At 49.3% G+C, this 23,320-nt stretch overlaps 8 protein-coding genes across 11 annotated transcripts; 5 read left to right on the top strand and 3 right to left on the bottom strand.

The window, feature by feature from the left end:
* Positions 1 to 172: 172 nt before the first annotated feature.
* LOC120455783 (DNA repair and recombination protein RAD54-like) lies at positions 173 to 3,109 on the top strand. Its single transcript, XM_039642243.1, has 6 exons — positions 173 to 246; positions 304 to 1,618; positions 1,677 to 1,830; positions 1,889 to 2,294; positions 2,356 to 2,519; positions 2,575 to 3,109. Exons 1-6 carry the CDS (start codon positions 244 to 246, stop codon positions 2,885 to 2,887), a joined length of 2,355 nt encoding a protein of 784 aa, XP_039498177.1. The 5' UTR covers positions 173 to 243; the 3' UTR covers positions 2,888 to 3,109.
* A 270-nt stretch (positions 3,110 to 3,379) lies between these two features.
* LOC120455792 (protein ABHD13) lies at positions 3,380 to 4,833 on the bottom strand. Its single transcript, XM_039642253.2, has 5 exons — positions 4,563 to 4,833; positions 4,268 to 4,509; positions 3,864 to 4,205; positions 3,611 to 3,789; positions 3,380 to 3,550 (listed from the first exon to the last, which is right to left on the bottom strand). Exons 1-5 carry the CDS (start codon positions 4,699 to 4,701, stop codon positions 3,436 to 3,438), a joined length of 1,017 nt encoding a protein of 338 aa, XP_039498187.1. The 5' UTR covers positions 4,702 to 4,833; the 3' UTR covers positions 3,380 to 3,435.
* Positions 4,834 to 5,250: 417 nt separating this feature from the next.
* On the top strand, positions 5,251 to 13,404 carry LOC120450987 (chromodomain-helicase-DNA-binding protein 1). Of its 2 annotated transcripts, none has more exons than XM_039634414.2 (7): positions 5,251 to 5,465; positions 6,820 to 7,326; positions 7,383 to 7,492; positions 7,555 to 7,728; positions 7,792 to 12,336; positions 12,397 to 12,501; positions 12,562 to 13,404. In XM_039634414.2, the coding sequence occupies exons 1-7, from the start codon at positions 5,457 to 5,459 to the stop codon at positions 12,761 to 12,763; spliced, it is 5,652 nt and encodes a 1,883-aa protein (XP_039490348.1). In that variant the 5' UTR covers positions 5,251 to 5,456; the 3' UTR covers positions 12,764 to 13,404. The 2 variants fall into 2 exon arrangements, with proteins under 2 accessions (XP_039490348.1, XP_039490265.1); XM_039634331.1 differs by lacking the exon at positions 5,251 to 5,465 and adding an exon at positions 5,515 to 5,589.
* A 222-nt stretch (positions 13,405 to 13,626) lies between these two features.
* Positions 13,627 to 14,510, top strand: LOC120458025 (EEF1A lysine methyltransferase 2). The gene has a single exon (XM_039645530.2). The coding sequence runs from the start codon at positions 13,723 to 13,725 to the stop codon at positions 14,380 to 14,382; it is 660 nt and encodes a 219-aa protein (XP_039501464.1). The 5' UTR covers positions 13,627 to 13,722; the 3' UTR covers positions 14,383 to 14,510.
* On the bottom strand, positions 14,486 to 15,790 carry LOC120458023. 2 transcript variants are annotated; one of them, XM_039645528.2, is made up of 3 exons: positions 15,775 to 15,790; positions 15,384 to 15,686; positions 14,486 to 15,327 (listed from the first exon to the last, which is right to left on the bottom strand). In XM_039645528.2, exons 2-3 carry the CDS (start codon positions 15,673 to 15,675, stop codon positions 14,534 to 14,536), a joined length of 1,086 nt encoding a protein of 361 aa, XP_039501462.1. In that variant the 5' UTR covers positions 15,676 to 15,686; positions 15,775 to 15,790; the 3' UTR covers positions 14,486 to 14,533. The 2 variants fall into 2 exon arrangements, with proteins under 2 accessions (XP_039501462.1, XP_039501461.1); XM_039645527.2 differs by lacking the exon at positions 15,775 to 15,790 and having other exon boundaries at positions 15,384 to 15,758.
* Positions 15,791 to 15,896: 106 nt separating this feature from the next.
* LOC120458021 lies at positions 15,897 to 18,287 on the top strand. The gene is made up of 2 exons (XM_039645524.2): positions 15,897 to 17,971; positions 18,035 to 18,287. The coding sequence occupies exon 1, from the start codon at positions 16,115 to 16,117 to the stop codon at positions 17,876 to 17,878; it is 1,764 nt and encodes a 587-aa protein (XP_039501458.1). The 5' UTR covers positions 15,897 to 16,114; the 3' UTR covers positions 17,879 to 17,971; positions 18,035 to 18,287.
* Positions 18,288 to 18,393: 106 nt separating this feature from the next.
* Positions 18,394 to 20,264, bottom strand: LOC120458022 (tubulin gamma-1 chain). Its single transcript, XM_039645526.2, has 3 exons — positions 20,033 to 20,264; positions 19,766 to 19,968; positions 18,394 to 19,705 (listed from the first exon to the last, which is right to left on the bottom strand). The coding sequence occupies exons 1-3, from the start codon at positions 20,079 to 20,081 to the stop codon at positions 18,530 to 18,532; spliced, it is 1,428 nt and encodes a 475-aa protein (XP_039501460.1). The 5' UTR covers positions 20,082 to 20,264; the 3' UTR covers positions 18,394 to 18,529.
* A 296-nt stretch (positions 20,265 to 20,560) lies between these two features.
* Positions 20,561 to 23,270, top strand: LOC120458019 (recombination repair protein 1). 2 transcript variants are annotated; one of them, XM_039645522.2, is made up of 5 exons: positions 20,564 to 21,796; positions 21,858 to 21,935; positions 21,998 to 22,066; positions 22,148 to 22,338; positions 22,396 to 23,270. In XM_039645522.2, exons 1-5 carry the CDS (start codon positions 20,761 to 20,763, stop codon positions 23,053 to 23,055), a joined length of 2,034 nt encoding a protein of 677 aa, XP_039501456.1. In that variant the 5' UTR covers positions 20,564 to 20,760; the 3' UTR covers positions 23,056 to 23,270. The 2 variants fall into 2 exon arrangements, with proteins under 2 accessions (XP_039501455.1, XP_039501456.1); XM_039645521.2 differs by having other exon boundaries at positions 20,561 to 21,796; positions 21,998 to 22,338.
* The last annotated feature ends 50 nt before the right edge of the window (positions 23,271 to 23,320 follow it).

Below are 23,320 nucleotides of genomic sequence, written 5' to 3'. Positions count from 1 at the left end.
TTTAGACATCGATGTTTAGTAATAACATTTAATTTTTATGTTATTTTTGTCTTTTTAAGCTTATACCTTATCTAAATCATTTTAGGTACAGCGTGCTATAAATCACTAATTTTGTTAGTTTGATTATATGCGTTCTGTTCCATATTCCCACCGTTTCACTTATCAGAATTTCTAATAGCCTGTGTGACCAGACTTTTGCATTTCTATCAGCTGTTCGCGCGACCGCCTTTTGAATTTAATGAAATGGTAAATACAAGAAATAGATTTAATTATTTCCTATGGTTTTAACCAATTTCCCCAAAGCGGCGAAGTCTGGCTCCCAGCCAACGTGGGCCAATGCGTCCTGAGTCGCGCCATTCCTTCACGCCGCCGCTGCTCAAGAAAAACAAGCGATCCTGTCAGCAGGAGCTGGAACGGGAGCAAGAATTGGACAGAAAGCGACAGAGTGCCCTCCGAGATGCCAGCAACACAATGGAACTCCCACTGCCCATTCGCTTCACGGCAAACAGCGAGTATGAGCGGGCTATTGCCAAGGTGCTGGCGCGGAAGTTCAAAGTGCCCATGGACAATTACGTGCCGGATTACGGTGGGAAACGAGTCCTGGGCGTGCGGCGCTGCATTTCCCGGCGACCTCTACACGATCCGGTAGCCTGTAACGCCCTAGTACTCTTCAATCCACCCGCCTACACAGAGCACGAGCGCATGAGCATGGATCCGAGCAAGGTTCTGGTGCACGTCGTCGTCGATCCGCTGCTGAGCAACATCCTGCGGCCGCACCAGCGCGAAGGCGTGCGTTTCATGTACGAGTGTGTGGAGGGAAAGCGGGGCAACTTCAATGGATGTATCATGGCCGACGAAATGGGTCTCGGAAAGACGCTGCAGTGTGTAACGTTGGTGTGGACACTTCTACGGCAGGGGCCCGAGTGCAAGCCCACGATCAACAAAGCCATTGTCGTATCTCCATCGTCGCTGGTCAAGAACTGGGAAAAGGAGTTCACCAAGTGGCTTCAAGGTCGACTCCTTTGCCTGCCCATGGAGGGCGGCACCAAGGAGAACACCATCCGAGCTCTCGAGCAGTTCTCCATGACCTCTTCGCGGCTGGGGACACCTGTTCTGCTGATCAGCTACGAGACGTTTCGCATCTACGCGGAGATCCTGTGCAAGTACGAGGTGGGAATGGTGATATGCGACGAGGGCCATCGCCTCAAGAACAGCGACAATCTCACGTATCAGGCTCTGATGGGCCTGAAGACAAAACGGCGGGTCCTGCTTTCCGGCACTCCCATCCAGAACGATCTTACTGAATACTACAGCCTGGTGAATTTTGTAAACCCGGAGATGCTGGGCACGGCGGCCGTGTTCAAGCGCAACTTTGAGAGCGCTATTTTGCGTGGCCAGAATACCGACTCCACGGAAGGGGAACGACAACGGGCCATAGAAAAGACACAGGAGCTGATAGGACTGGTTGATCAGTGCATCATTCGTCGCACCAATCAGATTCTCACCAAATATCTGCCCGTTAAGTTTGAAATGGTTATCTGTGCAAAACTGACGTCGATTCAGCTCGAGCTCTATACAAATTTCTTAAAGTCTGATCAAGTTCGACGTAGTTTGGCGGGTAAGTCATTCCGCAATACTTAGTAGTAGCCTTTATACACATTACACTTTTTTTTAAGACTGCAATGAAAAGGCTTCGCTGACGGCTTTGGCGGATATCACAACGCTTAAGAAAATTTGCAGTCATCCGGATCTCATATATGAGAAGATCACTGCGCGGGAAAAGGGTTTCGAAAACTCCCAGAACGTGCTGCCAAGCAATTACAATACAAAGTACGCTGCCTGTTGTGAGCGAGTAGCATTGCCTATTAATGAATCTGTTGTGTTTCAGGGATCTCAATCCCGAGCTAAGTGGCAAGTTCATGCTCCTGGATTTCATGCTGGCAGCAATACGTGCAGACGGCAACGACAAGGTGGTCCTCATTTCCAATTACACACAGACCCTGGACTTGTTTGAGCAGCTCGCGAGGAAGCGAAAGTACGGATTTGTCCGTCTCGATGGCACCATGTCCATCAAGAAGCGCTCGAAGGTTGTTGACCGGTTCAATGACCCGGAGTCGGACAGCTTCCTGTTCATGCTGAGCAGCAAGGCTGGCGGGTGCGGCTTGAATTTGATTGGAGCCAACCGCCTGTTCATGTTCGACCCGGACTGGAATCCGGCCAACGATGAACAGGCAATGGCCAGAGTGTGGCGTGATGGGCAAAAGAAGCCCTGTTACATATATCGCCTGGTTGCCGTGAGTATCTAAATTATTTGTACAAAGAGCTTTCAAGTTTAACTAAAGAAATCTCTTTCAGAGTGGCTCCATTGAGGAGAAGATCCTGCAGCGACAGACGCACAAAAAGTCCCTGTCGAGCACCATCATCGACAACAACGAGTCGGCCGAGAAGCACTTTACACGTGACGATCTAAAGGACTTGTTTACATTTGATGCAGACATTCTGTCCGACACACATGAAAAGTGAGAACTGGCTTTGAATACCCTTTTGATTCTTCGAGTAACACATTCTTTTAAGGCTCAAGTGCAAGCGCTGCGTCCAAAATGTCCAAATGAAGCCTCCGCCCGACGACACGGACTGCACCTCGCATTTGTCTCAATGGTACCATTGCTCCAACAACAGAGGCCTGCCCGACAATATTCTCGCCCAGGCCTGGATGGATTGCAAGTGCGTGTCTTTTGTCTTCCACCACCGGTCGCAGGCTCAGGAAATTGTAGCGTGTGCAGAGGAGGCAGCCAGCGAACAGCCAGAAGAAAAACCAGATCGCCGCAAACGGCCATCCACGCCCCCCAGCGATGACAGTGCCGATGAGGACTTCCTTGGATTCTAGCAATTGTTTGCAGTTTATTGTTTCTAAAATTTCCTTTTTTTCGTTCCTAATTCTAAACTTAAGATAACTTTTCTGGCATCCTTTGCAATCTTAACAGTTTATTAGTTTAACATTTCAAAAATGGAACCAGCACAAAATGGTAACGTGCTAGAGATGAAGGCTTTTATGAACTAATCTGGCAATGTAGGAATCAGTCCAGAATATAGTTTACTTTTTGTGAAATACTGATCAATTTCTATACTCTTAACTGGCCGCCAATTAGGCAAAGTAGTAGGTTAACACAGCTCAGTACAAATACAAACAATCATCGAAATTCGGATTCTAATGTGTATTCATTTGCTAAAGCGCAAAGGTTTTTAAGTTGGTTACTTAAAATCAACAGCCATCTCCGCTAGCACGTTATTCTCTGCACATAAAAAGCAATTTGGCGTATAGCAACGTCCGTATTAAAACCCTGTCAGATACAGATTAATATTATGCGTGTATATATAAGTATTAAACCATTCGCAGTGTTAACACAGTCAATTGAACACTTGATGTATTCGGGTCTATACATCAATGATTTTATGTTCCAGCTCTACCCAGACGTTGCTCTTTTCTGGCGCCTTCAAGAGCGGCTGCTGCTGTAGCTCGGCCAAAAACCCACCGATTGCCTGATAGTACCTGAAGAGAAAGCAAACCTATTGATAAATACGAAGGTAATGCTTATTTGGCAGACCATACCCGTCCACTATCCAAGTGTCGTTGTGCGATCCTCCGGGGAACTCGAGCAGGCGCTTTATCTCGCTGCCGCATTTGGTATACAAGGCACGCATCATGCGCGGTGGCACTAAGTTGTCCGCAAGGCCCGAAATAAACAAAAAGGGAACTGCACACTTGGCTATCTTGCTTATGGAGTGATACTGCATGTGGATCAACAAACGAAAATGTGGCAATGTGATAGTGGAAACACAGGGCTCAATCGGCGATTACTCACCTTATTCTTAAATAATAGATTTGGTAAATACTTCACAGCGGGATGCACCAGCTCCACGGCCATTTCCGGGATGCTGCTAAAAGTGTTCTCCACAATGGCGCACATCAGCTTCTGTCCATATACGGTATCGGCTGCAACGTCGACCACCACAGCTCCGCCCAGGGAGCGTCCGAAGAGTATCAGTTGCGAGTGGTCCAGGTCGTGGCGGGTGTGCAGGTAGTCAATGGCCGCCCTGGCGTCGGTGACGAGGCCCCGCTCGGTGGGCACGCCGGTGGACAGGCCATACCCGCGGTATTCCACCATCAGAACATTGCAGTGCAGGTGGTGATAGATGCCCCACACCTAAGAAGTGTATCAAAGAATTGTAAAGTAATGTTTGTTATCAGTATTGGCGCTCCCCTTACGTTTTGCATGCGGTGTCCCATGTTGCCAGCGTTGCCGTGGAAGTAGAGCAACGTAGGTGCCGACTTGGAGCGCTCCTCCGGCTGGGTAATCCAAAAGGCGTGCAGAGTGACATCGTCGGGTGTCTTGATGCTGACCGTGATGTGGGGAAGGTTGTGCATCGTCGGAATGGGTATATAAATGCGGGAGTTGGCTGGCAAGTCCGGATGGTAGAGGAGGATGTCCTGTGCATAGTAGAATATCACTGCAAGGGCAGGGTCTTAGTGACGAATGGCTGGACAGGAGAGGAATACGTACGCAGGATGATTCCAGCGAAGAGTGCCAACGTCATGTAACCGCCGTAGAAATAGTAGAAAATAAAGCACAACAGGAAGGCAGCAAGAACTCCCACGCCCACACCGCGGGACTTGGGCAGAGCGATGCCCACTTCTTTCATGTTCGCTTGTGGTCCAGCTGCGCTACATGTCCAATGCTCTAATTTAATTAAATTGCATCAATTCCAGCACCAGCAACACAAACGATTTGTAATTCTACACCGCCCACAGCTGATTTCGAAGACACCTGTGCAGTGCGAAAAGTTATCGATAGCGCAGTACAGTAACTACTGATGATCAGCAACAACGATAAGCTTTTGTTATTGAAATACTTAATTATGAAAGATTCTGCTATTATTTATTGTTTTACAAAGAAAAACCCTAATAAATTAGATCGGTAAATTAATTATAAAATATTTTTCTGTATGACATATCAAGCAGTTCTGGATAAGTTGATTAATATAACTTAAGAATAATATGCCTTGGTAAGCATATTGCAATAAGTGATATTTAAATATAAGAAAAATAAAATTGAGTTTGTTTCACTATATTCGCGCTTACAAAATGTATTTCTTTATACATTTATTTATTTTATATATATTTATCTTGTACATTATGCAAACGATATATCCCACATCACTGTCGCACAGCGTGCCATCTCTACTCGCACGGGCACACTAATTCAAGATGGTGGAAAGATTTCTGCTGCGTCGCATGAGTAAAACGTGAAAAACGATCATTTTGTTTCGAAAAAGTGCATTTAAAAACAAGTGGGCAGCGGGAAAAACATAAACATTCGCCAGCGACCGTATGCAAGTGAGCTCCCTGTATTTAATGAGCGCTACAAGGCAACTGTGTGTGCTACCACGACAATATAATGAGCCAGGTGAGTAGGCCTTGAAAAAGCTGTGGATGTCAAACGTCGGTGTGTGTGGAAAAATCGGAAAACTATGAATTTCTTCTATCATTCAAAACCAGACAAGTCAAAACAGTTTGATCCAGGCAGTCGTGTGAGTATAAACGTAAATCAAATGCTACACACAGGGCAAACGCTCCGTTTTGTGGGCGTGGCTGCTCAGCACCGAAGTCTGTAGAAGTCCCCTCGTCGCGAGACACCTACACTTTGATGACTAGCCGTGCGGCTGCTGGCGGAGCATTTGGATAAAAGGATGGATTTCTCCACTATCCCGAGTGTGTTTCATCCTTCCGACAGTGCCTGACAGTTCCCAAGGCTCCAACGTGGCAGCCAATGTGGATTTTGTAAAAATCCATTGGGTACCCATTTTCGCAAATTCTACTCAAATTCAAGAATTTCGGTTTGTTTTTATCAATTGCGGCTGTAAAAATCCTTCAATTTCCATGGATTCCCTTCCTTTTTCGACCAAATTGAAAATTTTCACCGATTACGTAACCATAAATGGCTAGGTGCAAAGTTTCCTCTCCAATATTTCTGACCAAATTCCTGGGGATCTCGAGCCCGCCAAAAGGCTACCGGCAATTATTTTTATTGAATTCCTCCTCTTTTCGACAGTTACGACTATTAAAAATAATTTTTTCCGATTTGCCTTTCCTATTTCCACAGTTCTGTGCTTTTTCAGTGAAAGATCCTGTCCAGAACATCGAATTCCCGCTTCTTTTGAAGGATATCCGGGTTTCTGATCACCAGGAAGAAGTGTCTTGTGATTACCGCGTTCTTTTCGAAGTAGTCATGTGATTCTGTCGTGTGCTTCCTGGAACAATAAAACGTAATACATTTTGTTCAAATTTTTGGCCATAAAACTCTTATAAACTAATTTCTGGAGAGGATTAGTCCAGTATAAGCCATAGGAGTGCATTTTAATGAAAGTTTCTTCACGCCGATTTGTTTTGTAACCTGTTCACCACTGGCCAAGAGCCAAGTTTTCGAAGATATCCGTGGTTTTAATATGATTTCGTGGAATCTAAAGTGCGCTCTCATCCTGGACAGGATTGGGCTTTCTTCTTGTCAGCTTAAGTCTTGTCCTATGGTCCACTGATTGTGTAACCCATTCCTTTCTTCTAAGAAACGGAATAAGAGGAATATTGAACATGTTGTGCCAATTTCGATACACTCTGTTGTAATACGGACAATTTCTGGCCAGGATTGGCTGGCCCAGATCCGGTGTGTTACTCAAACTGTTTCGTGTCTTCGGGTTTTCCTTAAAACATAGTGATTGGTCATCAACCTACCTTGATTTTGACATTCTTTTTCATCTGACCAGGCACTCAATGAATCGGCGAATAGTATTGGCTCAGACGAACAAGATGACACTCGGGAAGAGACCAATGGCACCGACCATAGTGGCAGTGGCAGCGGTTCTTCTTCCGGCTCAGACTCAGATTCAGACAGCTCCTCGGGCAACTCTAGCGATGGACGCAGTTCGCCAGAGCCCGAGGACAAATCGTTACCGGTGGCAGGGTTTCCACCGACAGCCGCTGCTGCCCAGGCGGACAGCAAGACGAACGGGTTCACAGATGACCAGGAGGACAGCTCCAGTGAGGGGTCCAGTGGCAGCGATTCCGATTCAGACGCCGAGGGCCCATCAGATCAAAGGGATCAGAGCATCAACAATGCCAACTCAAGCAGCAGTTTGTCCAAGCCGGAGCAGAACGAGGAGGAGGACAATGAGACTGAGGCTGGTCAGCAGCAGCCAGCCAGCGATGCCTCTGCCGATGAAGCAAGTGATAGTTCTGCCAATGTCTCACCCACATCCTCCAGCAGCAGCAGTGTAAGTTGGGATCAGCGGTTACTTCTTTAAAAAGTTCCTAACCATTCCTCACACAGGAGGAGGAAGAGGAGGACTACAGACCCAAACGGACGCGCCAGGCGCGCAAACCACCAACTGCTGCTGAGAAATCGAGAAAAGCTCCTGCACCCAAGAACAAGAAGAAAACGTGAGATTCCCAGCTTTCTCTTTCCAAATTTTTTTTCCCAACGCATTCGTTTCATTTACTAGCTGGGACTCGGACGAAAGCGATGAAAGCGAGGACAGTGATGAGGAGGTGTCCACCGCCCAAAAACGCAAACCGGCAGCAACTACCTCTCGAAGCAAACTTGCACAGCAACAGCAGCGGCGCAGGGTGAAGTCCTTCAGTTCCGAGGACAGTGATGATGACGACGCTAGTAAACGGTAAAGCTCTTCAGCTCTTTGGTTCCTGCCTTTTCCTGACCCAAGTCCATCTTCTCTAAACAGCTGTGCCACTCGTCGCAAAGGTGCTGCCGTTAGCTACAAGGAGGCCTCGGAGGACGAAGCCACCGACTCCGAGGATCTGTTAGAATTTGAGTACGATGAAAGCCAGGCAGCCACCACTGCTGCTACAGCCGAGGAGGAAGAAAAGTGCGAAACCATCGAGCGCATCCTGGCGCAGCGTGCTGGAAAGAAGGGATGCACTGGCAACCAGACAACTATCTACGCAATCGAGGAGAATGGCTTCGATCCAAATGCTGGGTTTGATGAAAAGCAAAGTTCAGACGCGGAGACCGAGTCACAGTTCCTGATCAAGTGGAAGGGCTGGTCGTACATCCACAACACCTGGGAATCTGAGGCCACTTTGCGTGATATGAAGGCCAAAGGCATGAAGAAGCTGGATAACTTCATTAAAAAGGAGCAGGAGCAGGCCTACTGGCGTCGATACGCTGGCCCCGAGGATATCGACTACTTCGAGTGTCAGCTGGAGCTGCAGCACGAGCTGCTGAAGTCGTACAACAATGTGGACCGCATCATTGCCAAGGGCTCTAAGCCAGACGACGGCACCGAGGAGTATCTGTGCAAATGGCAGTCGCTCCCGTACGCTGAGTCCACATGGGAGGATGCCGCCCTGGTGCTTCGCAAGTGGCAACGCTGCGCAGAGCAATTCAACGACCGCGAGTCCTCCAAATGCACACCCTCCCGCCACTGCAGAGTGATCAAGTATCGCCCAAAGTTCTCTCGAATAAAGAACCAGCCGGAATTTCTCGCGGCAGGCCTTACTCTTAGGGATTATCAAATGGACGGCCTGAACTGGCTGCTGCACTCATGGTGCAAGGAGAACTCGGTGATCCTGGCCGATGAGATGGGCCTCGGCAAGACCATCCAAACTATTTGCTTCCTGTACTCGCTATTCAAGCTCCATCACCTGTACGGGCCGTTCCTGTGCGTGGTGCCACTTAGCACAATGACGGCCTGGCAGCGGGAGTTTGACCTGTGGGCGCCGGACATGAATGTAGTCACGTACCTCGGGGACATTAAATCGCGCGAGCTCATTCAGCAGTACGAGTGGCAGTTTGAGGGCTCCAAGCGGCTCAAGTTCAATTGCATTCTCACAACGTACGAGATTGTGCTCAAGGACAAGCAATTCCTGGGCACGCTCCAGTGGGCTGCACTCCTGGTGGACGAAGCGCATCGCCTTAAGAACGACGACTCACTGCTTTACAAGTCGCTAAAGGAGTTCGACACCAACCATCGACTGCTCATAACAGGTACGCCGCTGCAGAACTCGCTAAAGGAGCTCTGGGCTTTGCTGCACTTCATCATGCCGGATAAGTTTGATACGTGGGAGAATTTCGAGGTGCAGCACGGCAATGCCGAGGACAAGGGATACACTCGGTTGCATCAGCAGTTGGAGCCGTATATTCTGAGGAGAGTGAAGAAGGATGTGGAGAAATCGCTGCCGGCTAAGGTGGAGCAGATCCTGCGGGTCGAGATGACCTCGTTGCAGAAACAGTACTACAAGTGGATCCTCACCAAGAATTTTGATGCGCTGCGCAAGGGAAAGCGCGGCAGCACCTCCACTTTCCTCAACATAGTCATTGAACTGAAGAAGTGCTGCAACCACGCGGCCCTCATCCGGCCCTCCGAGTTTGAGCTTATGGGTCTGCAGCAGGATGAGGCACTGCAAACTCTCCTTAAGGGATCCGGAAAGCTTGTGCTGCTCGACAAGCTACTCTGCCGACTGAAAGAGACGGGCCACCGCGTGCTGATTTTTTCCCAAATGGTGCGCATGCTGGATGTGCTGGCTGACTATCTGCAGAAGCGTCACTTTCCATTCCAGCGGCTCGACGGCAGCATAAAAGGAGAGATGCGGCGCCAGGCTCTGGATCACTTCAATGCCGAGGGCAGCCAGGACTTTTGCTTTTTGCTGTCGACAAGGGCTGGTGGATTGGGCATTAACTTGGCCACAGCCGATACGGTGATTATCTTCGACTCTGACTGGAATCCTCAAAACGATTTACAAGCGCAGGCGAGAGCGCATCGAATCGGTCAGAAAAACCAGGTTAACATTTATCGCCTGGTCACCGCGCGATCGGTGGAGGAACAGATCGTGGAGCGAGCCAAACAGAAAATGGTGCTGGACCACCTGGTCATTCAGCGGATGGACACTACCGGACGCACTGTCCTCGATAAGAGCGGCAACGGGCACTCGTCCAACTCAAATCCGTTCAACAAGGACGATCTTTCTGCCATCTTGAAGTTTGGTGCAGAGGAGCTGTTCAAGGACGAACAGGAGCATGACGACGACTTGGTTTGTGACATTGATGAAATCCTGCGCAGGGCCGAGACCCGCAACGAAGACCCGGAAATGCCAGCAGACGACCTGTTATCCGCTTTCAAAGTAGCCAGCATAGCTGCATTCGAAGAGGAGCCAAGTGATTCGGTTAACAAGCAGGACCAAAATGCCGCCGGCGAAGAGGATGACAGTAAGGACTGGGACGACATCATTCCGGAGGGCTTCCGCAAAGCGATCGACGATCAGGAGCGAGCCAAGGAGATGGAAGATCTCTACTTGCCACCCCGAAGGAAAACTGCCGCTAACCAAAACGAAGGCAAGCGTGGAGCCGGTAAGGGAGGCAAGGCAAAACAGCAGGCAGACGACTCCGGTGGCGACTCGGACTACGAGCTGGGCTCCGATGGCAGTGGTGACGATGGACGACCACGCAAGCGAGGGAGGCCTACCATGAAGGAGAAGATCACTGGATTCACGGATGCGGAGTTGCGTCGCTTCATTCGCAGTTACAAAAAGTTTCCCGCTCCTCTGCAGCGCATGGAGGCCATCGCATGTGATGCTGAGCTGCAAGAGAAGCCACTCGCGGAACTAAAGCGCCTCGGAGAGATGCTGCACGACCGCTGCGTTCAGTTTCTGCACGAGCACAAGGAGGAAGAGAGTAAGACTGCGGCGACGGATGAGACGCCGGGCGCCAAGCAGCGCCGCGCACGCGCCACCTTCTCCGTGAAGCTGGGTGGCGTCTCTTTTAATGCCAAAAAGCTGCTGGCCTGCGAGCAGGAGCTTCAGCCCCTCAATGAGATCATGCCCAGCATGCCCGAGGAGCGCCAGCAATGGAGCTTCAATATCAAGACACGCGCCCCGGTCTTTGACGTGGAGTGGGGCAACGAGGAGGACACCAAGCTACTGTGCGGCATTTTCCAGTACGGCATTGGATCCTGGGAGCAGATGAAGCTGGACCCCACGCTCAAGCTGACCGACAAGATTTTGTTAAACGACACGCGGAAGCCGCAGGCCAAACAGCTGCAGTCGCGTGCCGAGTACCTGCTCAAGATCATCAAGAAGAACGTGGAGCTGACCAAGGGAGGACAACGACGACAACGGCGTCCCCGAGCATCGCGAGTCAACGATGCCAAGGCGGCAAGCCAGTCTGCTAGTTCGGCCATCGATGGTAAGCCGCACGATGGCGAGGACGCTGGTGGCGATGCACGCACCGTCACCGAAAGCAGCAACAGTCAAGTAGATCCATCCGCCGCGTCGCCGCACAATGCTCCAGCCGCGGAACAGCACGGCGGCACTGCGAAGAAAGCCAAGAAGTCGAAGGCTCGGTCAAAGAAGACCAGCGCCTCGGACAACAACGGCAACAAGCCGATGCACTTTACGGCGAACAATGAACCAAGGGCTTTGGAGGTGCTGGGTGACCTAGATCCCAGCATATTCAATGAGTGCAAGGAAAAGATGCGGCCGGTGAAAAAGGCCCTGAAGGCGCTGGACCAGCCGGACGTCAGTCTCTCCGACCAGGATCAGCTGCAGCACACCAGGGATTGTCTGCTTCAAATTGGCAAGCAGATCGATGTTTGCCTCAATCCCTACGCCGAGACAGAGAAAAAGGAATGGCGCAGTAACCTGTGGTACTTTGTGTCCAAGTTCACTGAGCTGGATGCCAAGCGCCTCTTCAAAATCTACAAGCACGCACTCAAGCAGAAAGCGGGCGGAGATGGCGAGAAGAAGGGAAAAGACAAGGACTCGCCAGACAGTCCGGCCAAGTCCAAACGCAACGGCGTGACGGCTGAAGAAAAGGACAAGGAGCGAGACAAAAGTGGGGGCAAAAAGAAGAAAAAGGACAAGGACAAGGAACGCAGTGGACAGTTGCGATATCCGGAAACGGGTGCACCCTCCTCTGGTCGTTATGCAAACGACTCTCCCATGAAGCGCAAGCGTGATGAGAACGACGCTGATGCAAGCAGCGGATTGGCTGGTGCCCCCGGCGGAGGCATCGGCGACCATCTCAAGTCCATGTCTTTCAAGCGGTTGAACATGGAACGCCACGAGGACCGTAAGAAGCACCATCGCGGTGCCGACTACTACGGTGGCAGTGGCCCACCCATGGGAAGTGGGGGCTATGAAGGCGGCAGCAATTCCCGGCGCCAGGGCCCCACATCCCCATCTACGCCTCGCGGAGGCCGGGGCGGCTATGATCCACCGCCCGCGCCATCCGGCTACACCCCGGAAATGGAGCGGTGGCATTCCCGCGAAAGGTAATGATCGCAGTGGGCTTCGTTATTCCAAAGTATTTCTAATATGCTTTACTTTTGCAGATACAGCCAGGAATACAAACGGGAGCGCTACGATGGATATCCTCGCAGTGGAGGAGGTCAAGGCAGTTACCATCGCGAACGCGATCGACGTCCTGACAAGCGCAGGTAATGAATCACCCAGGCTCGCATTGCGTATCAATTGACTCACTTGGTCTTTTATTTTAGATATCCCTCTGGCTTGCCACCGCATCCTTACTCAAGCCACTACCTGCCGCCCAACTACTATGGATTGCCGAATGGATCCGTTCCAGTCCTGCCGCCACCATCGTCCGGTTACCGCAGTGATCCACGCGGATATCCGGTCATGCCGCGGGACTATCCTGCCGACTACAGACGCAGCGACTACGAGCGGCGCACGCAAACCTGAGGAGTCGGCTCTGGAGCCCGACTGTCTATTGTACATAGAACACCTAGACTTAAGCGCGGCTGGCGAGGCATCGTCCTGGCCAGCCACTCGACACAGAAAACCAACCTGCATACAGTACGTTAAGCGTAGCTCCATACACCTGTACAAGTAATACCTAGCAGCTAACTATACATACTTCTATAAATACTATACTATACATCCGATCGCACAGAGGGCCGGCACTGCATCATCCAGGGTTTAGCGGCAATACCTGCAACCTAATCTTAGACTTTCTGTGTATAAATCGTAGGCTTTAACTCGTTCATCATTGCGAAACATCATTTTTATACTACCCAACTGGTGAATGCGTGCTGTGTGGTTTATTTGGTGGCCCGCGATGCAAACAAGTCGTTCAAAAGCTTTTAAACCAACAACAAATTCTCACTATATTTAAACACTATGATATGATATGTTTGTAAACACAAAAGCAATGGGGCCCGTTGAAGATTCGTATCAAGGTTATTAAAGCAAGCAGCAGACTAATCATTTGTTTAATGTCTACATTGCATTCGAACTTTTATAAGCCGTTTCAAAATAAAAATCAGCGAATGATTCAGAGAACTGTAATCTAGTTAAAATTAAAGATACTAATATTAATGATATATTAATATTTAAAGTACGTTGTAGTGTCTGAGAAATCTATTAAATATATATCAATAAATTATAAAACATATAAATTGAAACAAGCGCGTTTATCTGTGTTTTATTGTGACCATAACCACCAATTAATATTTAAATTATTTGAAAAATAAAACTTCCCAAATTCCGAATTTTCCCGTTCCAGTTTCAAATTAAATCTTTCGGCGCTATCTTGACCCGACGCACATGCAGCTTCAGCTCAGCTGTTTCGAATTTCGAAAACATTTGCAGCCGCATTTGATTTGGTTGCTGCAAAATAATTACAAAATAAACACGAAATAATGGACAACGAACTGAACGGATCGGAGTTGGGCACCAAGGAGTTCTGGGAGTCCAGCTACAATCGGGAGATACGGAACTACAAGAGCCACGGCGACGTGGGCGAGATTTGGTTTGACGAAAGCGCTCAATGGCGAACGATCGACTGGCTGCTTGAGAAGGAGAAGATCGACAAGGAGGCGAGTCGAGTGCTGGACCTGGGCTGCGGCAACGGCATGTTCCTGGTGGGCTTAGCAAGCGAAGGATTCAACGGCGATCTGACCGGCGTGGACTACTCACCCAAAGCCGTCGAGCTAGCGCAAAACATTGCGGAGGACAAGAAGATGAGCATCACATACAAGGTGGCGGACTTGACCCAGCCGCAGGACGAACTGGGCCACTTTGACGTGGTGCACGACAAGGGAACCTACGATGCAGTCAGCCTTTGTCCGGACAATGCCAAGGAAAAACGTGCTCTTTATCTGGCCACGGTGGAGAAGCTGCTACGAACTGCTGACAGCCTGTTTGTAATCACATCGTGCAATTGGACCGAGGACGAGCTGGAGAAGAGCTTCGCCGAGAAGTTTGTCAAGTACTACACCATTCCCACGCCGACTTTTAGGTTTGGCGGCAAAGTGGGCAATGTGGTAACCTCAGTTGTTTTTAAAAGAAGAAAAGAATAAACAAGTTGTCTCAAAGTGAAAAAATTGTATCTCTGAAAATTAGAGGACTTGGAACTTTTATACAAAACCATTTATTATAAAAACAATTCTAGTTACAAGAGAATTATTAAAATCCTAGATAAAAAATATATTAATAAATCACATGTTAAAATCATGCAGGAATAGAACTGGTTGGATTGCACTCCTTTTTTCGACAAACGGAAGAGCCAAGTGGCACCACTTCGTGGAATGGAATGGCCTGTTCCTCGGCGAAGGCCAGGAAATCCATGCCGTAATGCTGTATCAGTTTTGTGAGCATGGCTACATCCGCCTCTGCCTGGTGGGCACTAATTGCTGGTCTTTGAAACTTGCTCGTGAACAGACTTCCCAAATTATAAACTCCGCGGGGCGGAAAGCGTTTGGTTTCGGCACACTTGAATCCACTGAACAGCTGGCGTCGCGACCTGAACTCTTCGGGTTTCCGCTTGGCAGGGGTCTGCTCCTCTACGTCATCCTCATCGCAGTCGCGTAATAGCTTGCGCTTGGCGAACGCTTCCTTAGGCGTCAGAATGGGACGTTTTGGAGTGGTTTCGTTTCTGGTTCGCCAATCGAAGTCCTTCACTGCTTCTGGCTCCTTGTGGGCAGTTTCGGTTTCCTGATCGTCTTTCAGTTCCAGTATGGCTATGGTTTCCCGCACAGCGTCGGGGACTTTCAAGGGACTGGTTTCTTTTTGTTGGGTGTCGTCAATCTCCATGAAGGCGCGTAGTGAGTCCACACAAGTCAGGGATTGGGGAAGCTCTATGTTGAGTTTCTCAAAGGTCTGCCTCAAAATGGGAAAATCGAAGCCCCAACCGTTGTGAGCCACCAGACAAACTGGACTCGGCAAGTGCTTCAGAAAGCCGTTGATGAGTTGCGCGGCGTCCGCATCCAGCTTGGACTCCCTCTCTAGCAGGTAGTTGCTCAGACCTATTGGGTGTTGAAATCATTGGGTGACTGACTCATAGATGCACTTCGTAGCTCACCTGTTATTCTCTCAGCTTCAGGAAAAACCTTCATAGACGGCTGGAAGAGCAGATTCAACTTGTGCAGAACGCGCGGTGCCTTCGGCAGCTCCTGCTCCTTCTTCTCATCCTGGTCCTCATTCTTTTCCTTCTTGAGGAGCGCAGCTTCGAAGGCGTAAATGCACAGCTCCGTAATGGCCACTCGGTTATTCTGGTAGGCAGGCAAGTTGTTTGTCTCCAGGTCCAGAACGGCAAATGTGGAAATCTTCGGCTGCTCATCCGCCTGCTCCACAACCGCCTCGGTCGGAGCCATTTAGAGCGCAACTGGTGGTTAAAAATATATGTATATTCCGTTTTATTTAAAATGTTCGAGGACCAACACAGAGTTATCTCCACATTTACCAACACTAACAGTCTGCTTAAAAGCATAGAGATGGCACAGTGAGCTATCGTGACTAACTAATAAACTCAGTTTGTGCAGTAACATAATTAATTACTTAATTACTTAACCAGTGAAGGATATTCTTGAAAATTACCCAATCCAGCTAACCTTAATGCATGGCTAGCAAATAGGCACGCTCTTAACACTGAACTTGTACTTGACACTAGGCTCCCGTGTCACGCATAGTAGGCCAGGACTTGATGTCTCTAGTCTACCGGATGAAGTACACATTTTATTCCTCACTTTGGCAGTGAACGTCAACGAGTGCACCGAACGTCTTGTGTGAGTATAGAATTAATCGAATTCGAAAATGGAGGCCACTTACCGGCAGGAACGGGAATGGCTCAATGGTCGCGGTCCCAATAATGGCTATGGTACTGCTAACTATGGGGACTACGGCAACTATCGCGGCATTGGCAGCTTTTCCGGCCAATCGGGCCAATCCCAGATCCCGAATCAGAGCTACATGGGTCGCACTTTGAGCGGCTTGACCCCCTGGGCCATGCCCTCCATGTCCCTCCAATCCTCTGCCGCCCCCCAGGCCAACTCTAACTGGAGCCGCGACAGACCCATCTGGAACAACGAAACGCGTCGTGAGCCAGTAAACACCATCAACCGCTCGTGGCCCAGCACCGGTGGTCCACTTAACGGCGGCCCTTCCAACGGCAGCCAGTGGTCCACTGCAAACCCAAAAGTGCAGTCCGTGCAGGTGCCGTCAGAGGACAGGGGCCTGCCGGACCACATTCGCAAGGAGCTTTCGCACCTTAGCGCCGCCAAGCGCAAGTTGTTCTATCGCTATCTGGACGGCGGCTGCAGCAATGAGAAGGCCCTCGCCAAGGCCTTGGAAAAACGCACCACTCCATACGAAGAGTCAGTTTCGGCTAACCGCGGACGCAGGCGTCCGGAGCAGCCAGTTCCGGATGAACGCGCCCGCAAGCGTCCGAATGAAAACAACTCGTCGGGCGGCAGGGCCAGAGAGGAACCCAAGAAGCCGAGGGCCCCAGAGCCGTCTTCACGGGCACTAAGCACGAAGCAGAATGGTCTTACCATGGCAATTATGGCAGAAACTTATCCGGATTGCTTGCTGACTAATAAGCAACTGCATGAGATCGAAGACGGCTTGGTGGAGGAAATGAAAAAGGGTTGGAAGTCCAGCATCAACTTTGCGGGCATCCAATTCCTCTCTGGACTGATCCAAATTGTCTGCATGGACAAGAACTCCCGCCAATGGCTGGAGCATGCGGTTCACAACCTTACGGTTTTACCAGGGACTAAACTAATTTGTTGTCCGGAGGATGAGATTCCTGCCACCAAGGGAATCTCGGTCTACGTACCGCGCTCAGCTGAAGAGCCCGATGAGGTCACTTTTGAACTTCTGAAAGACCAGAATACCGACCTCCTGTCGAAGACTTGGGAAGTCGGTCGTATTAGCAAGAGCAAAGACGGCAAGACGGTGGCCATCAGCATTGGCAGCAAGTCATACAGCCTGCTGCAGAAGAACGACTTTTGTCTTAGCTACCGTTTCAACCAGCTCACTTGCCGCGCAATAAGTGGCAAGGAAGCCCTCAAGGCGGTTCGCGGTAACAAACCGGCGGCTACCAAGACGAATTCAGAGACTGAGGCTGCCGAGTCCACCGTCGACTCAGCTGAAATTGACCTAACCGAGGAGGACGGAGAAGAGTTTATTTCTCAACTTGACCTGACCGTTGTGGACGAGGTGAAGGGAGATGATGATGATGATGAAGAGGAAGAGGAAGAGGAGAATGAAGATGAGAATGAGATAACCGAAGTTGAAGACGATGTAGAAGAAATAGTCGAAGATCAACAAGATGATGTGGAGATCGTTGAAGCCGATCAAGGCGTAGAGCACGACGATGTACAGATCGTTGAAGGGGAGCACGATGAAGAGGAGAGCAATGATGACGCTGCTGAAGGGGAGCACGATGAAGAGGAGAGCAATGATGACGCTGCTGAAGGGGAGCACGATGAAGAGGAGAATGATGACAATGCCGAAGCAGAGCGCGACGAGGCATTCGAAGTGGCGGAGGATGCTGGGGAAGAGCATCATGATTAGGAGGAGAATGGCAATGCAGAGGTGGTTGTAGGTGAGACATGCTTCTCGTAAGTATGCCTCATTGATGCACCACGGCTAAAAGGGGATCTCATGGTAACTAACAATCTAGCTTAGTTTATAAAATGTGTTTATATGTCGAACTACCTTTTCTTCTAGGCATAATTGAAGTGCAGCATACAAATAGGAACATTTTAAACTGAACACACTAAACATATTTGACATTAAAATTTAGCGGCAAGAAACTCGGGGGACAAGACACACATGGACATCAGTTTCGTGCGACTAAGTGACTTCTTACTGCAGTATCTGGACATACTGTCTCACATTTAGATTATGCATCATATTATGAAATACACCAAAGAAACATGTAATATGTTTTTCAATAAACTGTTGTCACATTTAAAATCAATTTATTATTTACTGTGTCATATATTGAACGTTTAATGGGAAATTCTCTTGTGTAATTAGCAACAAACGAAATACCAACGTTAAATTACGTAAAACACGCAACAGCATTTACATAAATGCGACTCTTACCAACAATGCTTATTACTACTTAAGGATTTCGAATCCCAACGTCATTCGAGAATATTACATTTTAAAATACATTGGTGATGATGCATGGCACGCATAACTTCTGGCACAAACGAACTAGGCACCGCCGCTGGTCACAGATCGGCTATCCTCCGACTTGGAGTCACCTGATCCAGCTCCCCGCTTCACTGAAAACTGCATGTAATCCTCACGCGTGGCTGCCGCGTACTCTTGCACCAGGCAGTCAACGGTTTCACGAGATTCGTCCAGCTCAGTGAGGTCGTCCTTAAAGATGTCCTCGCGACGAAACTGGTCAAGAAAGGCGCCGCGTTTGCGAAGCTTGTCATACTGGTTGAGAGCTCGTTCGAACAGCGAGCAGATGCTGGTGTGGTTGGCCAGCATCAGTCCGGACACTCGATGGTTGCTCTGCACGTAGGGCGAAGAGCGCGATAGGGCTACCTGGATAGAGGTGGGGCCCCACGGAATGAACTGGGCCATCTTGCGGTCGCGGATGCGCTGCAGGGACTTGTGTACTTGTGTGGGATCCACCTCGCCCTGTATAATGTTTAGAATGGAGATGTAGCAGTGGTGATTTGACTTGTCGGGACCAGTGGACACCATCATGTTCTTGGGCTGCAACAGACGCCGCATTACATCTAGAACAGTCGTCTTTCGCACATTAACCGGCTGCTGGGAATTGATATCCGAATCGCTAGTCAGCGGCGTGTAGCCAGTCATGAGAAAATGCAGCTGGGGCGTCGGGATCAAAGGAGCCATCAGCCCAATGAGATTGTTGTTCATGTAGGAGGGATACCTCAGCGTTGTGGTGCTGACGCTCATTATGGTGGAGACCAGGTTGTTGATCTGCGAAAAGCTCGGATTCTGAATGTGCAAGCGATCGCAGGCAATGCGGTTAAGAGCTGTGTTGTCCAGGACAACCACACTGTCCGCAGCGGTAGTCAAACGTTTCAGTGTGAGCATGGAGTTGTATGGCTGCACCACTACGTCGCTGATCTCATCCTGGTTGGGGAACACACTGAATGTCTGGATAAGTTTCTTGGGATAGCGGTCTGCCAGGCGCTCCATGATGAAGGAGCCCATTCCCGAGCCCGTTCCGCCGGCAATCGAGTGGCAAAGTATGAAGCCCTCCAGGGAATCGCTGCCATCGGCCTCACGGTCAATGATGTCGAATACCTCCTCCTGCAGCTTTTCGCCCTGGCCATAGCCAGAGGCCCAGTTGTTGCCAGCGCCGCCTCCGTGCTTGGATAGGTACACATTTTCCGGATTGTAGAGCTAAGGGAGTTACCAGTGAGGTTGGCTCTAAGTATCAAAAGTTATGAAGCAAGGACTCACCTTGGAGTAGGCCGAGCCCATTATGGTATTGATCACCCTCGGCTCCAAGTCCAAAAGCACCGCGCGGGGTATGTAGTGGTCGTCGTCCGCCTGGTAGAAGAACACATCCTTGCGGTCCATGCCATCGTTGGCAAAGTCCTCCAGCACGCCGCTTGGGGAGATGCCATGCTCCAGGCACAATCTCTTCCAGAACTCGAAGCCAACTGCATTTAAATGATTTTAACAAAGTAAATGGTAATGGTATTCGTCCTGTTCTCATAAACCCACTTTGATTGCCGCACTGCCCAAGCTGCAGAGTAATTATTTCACTTGGCATTGTAAGGCGTTGTTTCCAGCCAGAAACGTCAGGTGAAGTTTTGCGTTTAAGGTGTAATTACTCGAAATAAATCGAAACGCAACTAACAAACTAGCGAATTATTACAAAATTTTTTAAAAAATCCCACAGCGGGGATGTAGTTTTTAATTTTGCAAAAGTCCAGTGTTGGAAACACCTCAGCGTTTTATGCCGTACTGCTTTTTAAGGTGGCGCAGTATGCCCTTTGCTATTAATTATTATTTACGACCGTTGTTGTGATTGCAAGATATAAAAATAAATTTACTGGAAATAAACAATAAATTCATCTTCTTTGTATTTTGATTCCAACTTGTCAATACGGGTCTTGATGTAGTTATAGATTTCCAATGATAAAGTTGTACAATTAGGTTGCTGAGCTGCACCTATTTGCCCTCTACTAGTGACGTCACAAATACCAAATTTTCTAAACAATTGCGTTTTTCCAGAGATGGTACAGAACTAGTGTTGTAAGCTGACCAATGTCATGCCGACCGGCTTGCAGAAATCGCGTTGCCCGCGCAGTTTTCTTTTTGTTGATATCGGGTGCTGAAGCAAGCGGCAGTGCCGAAGCAAAATTAGCAAAATAAGGAACTGAAAAGACTCTGCAAGTACATACAAGTTATTGTGGGAAAAGTAACAGTCCGAGCAGCAGAACTGCATAATGCCGCGCGCCAAGGCCGTGAAAAAACCAGCAGAGGCGTTGGCATCTGAACCCACTGACCCCACTCCAAATGCCAATGGGAATGGTGTGGATGAAAACGCAGCCTCTGACGCCGAGGAAGCCAAGGTTCCGGCGAAAGGAAAGCCGCGCGCGAAGAAAGCCACCAAGAAGACTATAGCTGAGGAAAACTCCCAGGAAGTCGAGCCTCAAAAGGCGCCCACCTCAGCCGCACGTGGCAAGAAGAAGCAGCAGCCAAAGGATACAGAAGAAAACGGCCAGATGGAGGTGGTGGCCAAGCCAAAGGGACGCGCCAAGAAGGCGGCTGCAGAAGTAGAGCCCAAAGCCGATCCACCAGCTGGAAAGGCATCCAAGTCACGAGCCAAAAAGGAGCCCACTCCTGCTCCTGAAGAAGAAGCACCTCCACCGCCTAAGGGACGCGCTAAGACTGAGAAACCAACGACAGGCCAGGCCAAGGGACGGAAGCGAAAGGAGCCGCCGGCAGAAGAAAATGGAGTGGCCGAGGAAGTGGCAGAGCCGCCAAAACAACGGGCCAAAAAGGAAGCAGTACCAACGTCGAAGGAGCAACCTGAACCAGGGACAACTGGCAAGGAAAAGGCTCCGAAATCTGAGACAGCTGCCAAGCGGGCACGCGGAGCAAAGCGTTTGGCGGACACTGAGATCGCAGCTGCCCTCGATGAGCCGGAAGTCGATGAGGTGCCGCCAAAGGCTGCTAGCAAGCGAGCCAAGAAGGGAAAGGCGGTTGAGCCATCGCCCGAGACTGTAGAAGATTTTCAAGTAGTACAAGAAGAAGTGGAATCTCCTCCAAAACTTGCTGCTGCACCCAAAAAACGCAGCAAGAAAACAACGAATGGTGAGACTGCGGAAGAACTTGAGCCCAAGGCCGAAGCAAAGCCCACTAAGCAGCGCGCTAAGAAGGAAGCCAAGGAGCCGGCACCCGCGAAGAAGCAGAAGAAATCCGCCGATAAGGAAAACGGTGTGGTTGAAGAAGCTAAGCCCTCGACTGAAAGCAAACCAGGTGGGCTACTGTCAAGTCAATGTGCATCTTGAAACCATGATTAGCTTATTTTAACCCGCAGCTAAGGGACGGAAAAAGGCTCCCGTCAAGGCGGAGGCTGTCGAAGACATTGAGGAGGCAGCAGAGGAAACTAAACCAGGTGAGAACATTGACATAAATATCTTAGAGATCGATGCCATGCTAATCATATTCATTTTGCAGCTCGAGGCCGAAAAAGGGCGGCTGTCAAGGTTGAAGATCCCGATGTTGATGAGGAGAGTGGATCGAAAAGTATGTTAGCGGAGCAATCCGGTTGCGGTGGAGCTGCCGTATTAAAAAGCTTGCAAACCATGCTCAACTTTTGTTTTCCAGCCACCAAAAAAACCAAGAAGGCCGAGACCAAAACCACTGTTATATTGGATAAAGACGCTTTCGCCTTGCCAGCAGACAAAGAATTCAACTTGAAAATCTGCAGCTGGAACGTGGCCGGTCTAAGGGCCTGGTTAAAAAAGGATGGTCTTCAGTTGATTGACCTCGAGGAACCAGACATTTTCTGCCTACAGGTAAGCTATAGTGGCTGTCCAACCTAAAGAAAACCATTAATCCAATATAATTCAAAGGAAACCAAGTGCGCAAATGAACAGCTGCCAGAAGAGATGACCCGACTGCCGGGATATCATCCCTATTGGTTGTGCATGCCAGGAGGCTATGCCGGCGTCGCCATTTACAGCAAGATAATGCCCATAAATGTGGAATACGGCATTGGCAATGAGGAGTTCGATGATGTCGGTCGCATGATTACGGCTGAGTACGAGAAGTTTTACTTGATCAATGTGTACGTACCGAATTCAGGCCGAAAGCTGGTTAACTTGGAGCCCCGTATGCGCTGGGAGAAGCTCTTCCAGGCGTATGTTCAGAAATTGGATGCTCTAAAGCCGGTGGTCATCTGTGGCGACATGAACGTTTCCCATATGCCCATTGATCTGGAAAATCCGAAAACCAACACGAAGAATGCCGGCTTCACCCAGGAGGAGCGTGACAAAATGACAGAGCTGCTGGGCCTCGGCTTTGTGGACACCTTCAGGCATTTGTATCCAGACCGCAAGGGCGCCTACACCTTCTGGACATACATGGCCAATGCGCGAGCACGCAACGTTGGGTGGCGCCTGGACTATTGTCTCGTCTCAGAGAGATTCGTTCCCAAGGTGGTGGAGCACGAGATCCGCAGCCAATGTCTTGGAAGCGATCACTGCCCGATCACAATATTCTTCAATATATAGATGTACACTTCGTTTATGTTTAAATGTACTTCTTGATTCGTCGTCACTTCGTTTCCTCTCTATTTTTGGTTATTGTATTTATTTATCCATAGATGTACAAATTGTACGCCCTGATTTAATTACTTCATGTCGCCATTACTCTATTACATTCTGTTGTAGATCGACCATCCAAATTTGTATTTTTTTAATAAAGTGCTAAAAATATCGCTTAAAAACCGTTGGATGAAGAATTTGAAAATCGCTGGAGCGGATGTAACCGACGGTT

The sequence above is a fragment of the Drosophila santomea genome, chromosome 2L (genome assembly GCF_016746245.2).
Source record: "Drosophila santomea strain STO CAGO 1482 chromosome 2L, Prin_Dsan_1.1, whole genome shotgun sequence".
Lineage (NCBI taxonomy): Eukaryota > Metazoa > Arthropoda > Insecta > Diptera > Drosophilidae > Drosophila > Drosophila santomea.
Note: the sequence above shows the minus strand (reverse complement) of the source record. Positions and strands in the feature narration are given on the sequence as shown.

What these genes read in the sequence shown, in the direction of transcription:
- LOC120458022 (XM_039645526.2), bottom strand. Translation starts at nt 20,081, where the DNA reads ATGCCAAGTGAAATAATTACTCTGCAGCTTGGGCAGTGCGGCAATCAA. An exon ending in TGGGCAGTGCGGCAATCAAA is followed by an intron (nt 19,969 to 20,032) that starts GTGGGTTTATGA and finishes ATTTAAATGCAG; the next exon opens with TTGGCTTCGAGTTCTGGAAG. An exon ending in TGGGCTCGGCCTACTCCAAG is followed by an intron (nt 19,706 to 19,765) that starts GTGAGTCCTTGC and finishes TAACTCCCTTAG; the next exon opens with CTCTACAATCCGGAAAATGT.
- LOC120458019 (XM_039645521.2), top strand. Translation starts at nt 20,761, where the DNA reads ATGCCGCGCGCCAAGGCCGTGAAAAAACCAGCAGAGGCGTTGGCATCT. An exon ending in CTCGACTGAAAGCAAACCAG is followed by an intron (nt 21,797 to 21,857) that starts GTGGGCTACTGT and finishes TTTAACCCGCAG; the next exon opens with CTAAGGGACGGAAAAAGGCT. An exon ending in CAGACATTTTCTGCCTACAG is followed by an intron (nt 22,339 to 22,395) that starts GTAAGCTATAGT and finishes TATAATTCAAAG; the next exon opens with GAAACCAAGTGCGCAAATGA.
- LOC120458021 (XM_039645524.2), top strand. Translation starts at nt 16,115, where the DNA reads ATGGAGGCCACTTACCGGCAGGAACGGGAATGGCTCAATGGTCGCGGT.
- LOC120458023 (XM_039645528.2), bottom strand. Translation starts at nt 15,675, where the DNA reads ATGGCTCCGACCGAGGCGGTTGTGGAGCAGGCGGATGAGCAGCCGAAG. An exon ending in TGAAGCTGAGAGAATAACAG is followed by an intron (nt 15,328 to 15,383) that starts GTGAGCTACGAA and finishes AACACCCAATAG; the next exon opens with GTCTGAGCAACTACCTGCTA.
- LOC120450987 (XM_039634331.1), top strand. Translation starts at nt 5,530, where the DNA reads ATGAATTTCTTCTATCATTCAAAACCAGACAAGTCAAAACAGTTTGAT. An exon ending in GATGACGACGCTAGTAAACG is followed by an intron (nt 7,729 to 7,791) that starts GTAAAGCTCTTC and finishes TTCTCTAAACAG; the next exon opens with CTGTGCCACTCGTCGCAAAG. An exon ending in CGACGTCCTGACAAGCGCAG is followed by an intron (nt 12,502 to 12,561) that starts GTAATGAATCAC and finishes CTTTTATTTTAG; the next exon opens with ATATCCCTCTGGCTTGCCAC.
- LOC120455792 (XM_039642253.2), bottom strand. Translation starts at nt 4,701, where the DNA reads ATGAAAGAAGTGGGCATCGCTCTGCCCAAGTCCCGCGGTGTGGGCGTG. An exon ending in TGGGACACCGCATGCAAAAC is followed by an intron (nt 4,206 to 4,267) that starts GTAAGGGGAGCG and finishes TACACTTCTTAG; the next exon opens with GTGTGGGGCATCTATCACCA. An exon ending in GACACTTGGATAGTGGACGG is followed by an intron (nt 3,551 to 3,610) that starts GTATGGTCTGCC and finishes CTTTCTCTTCAG; the next exon opens with GTACTATCAGGCAATCGGTG.
- LOC120455783 (XM_039642243.1), top strand. An exon ending in AGTTCGACGTAGTTTGGCGG is followed by an intron (nt 1,619 to 1,676) that starts GTAAGTCATTCC and finishes CTTTTTTTTAAG; the next exon opens with ACTGCAATGAAAAGGCTTCG. An exon ending in ACATATATCGCCTGGTTGCC is followed by an intron (nt 2,295 to 2,355) that starts GTGAGTATCTAA and finishes AATCTCTTTCAG; the next exon opens with AGTGGCTCCATTGAGGAGAA.
- LOC120458025 (XM_039645530.2), top strand. Translation starts at nt 13,723, where the DNA reads ATGGACAACGAACTGAACGGATCGGAGTTGGGCACCAAGGAGTTCTGG.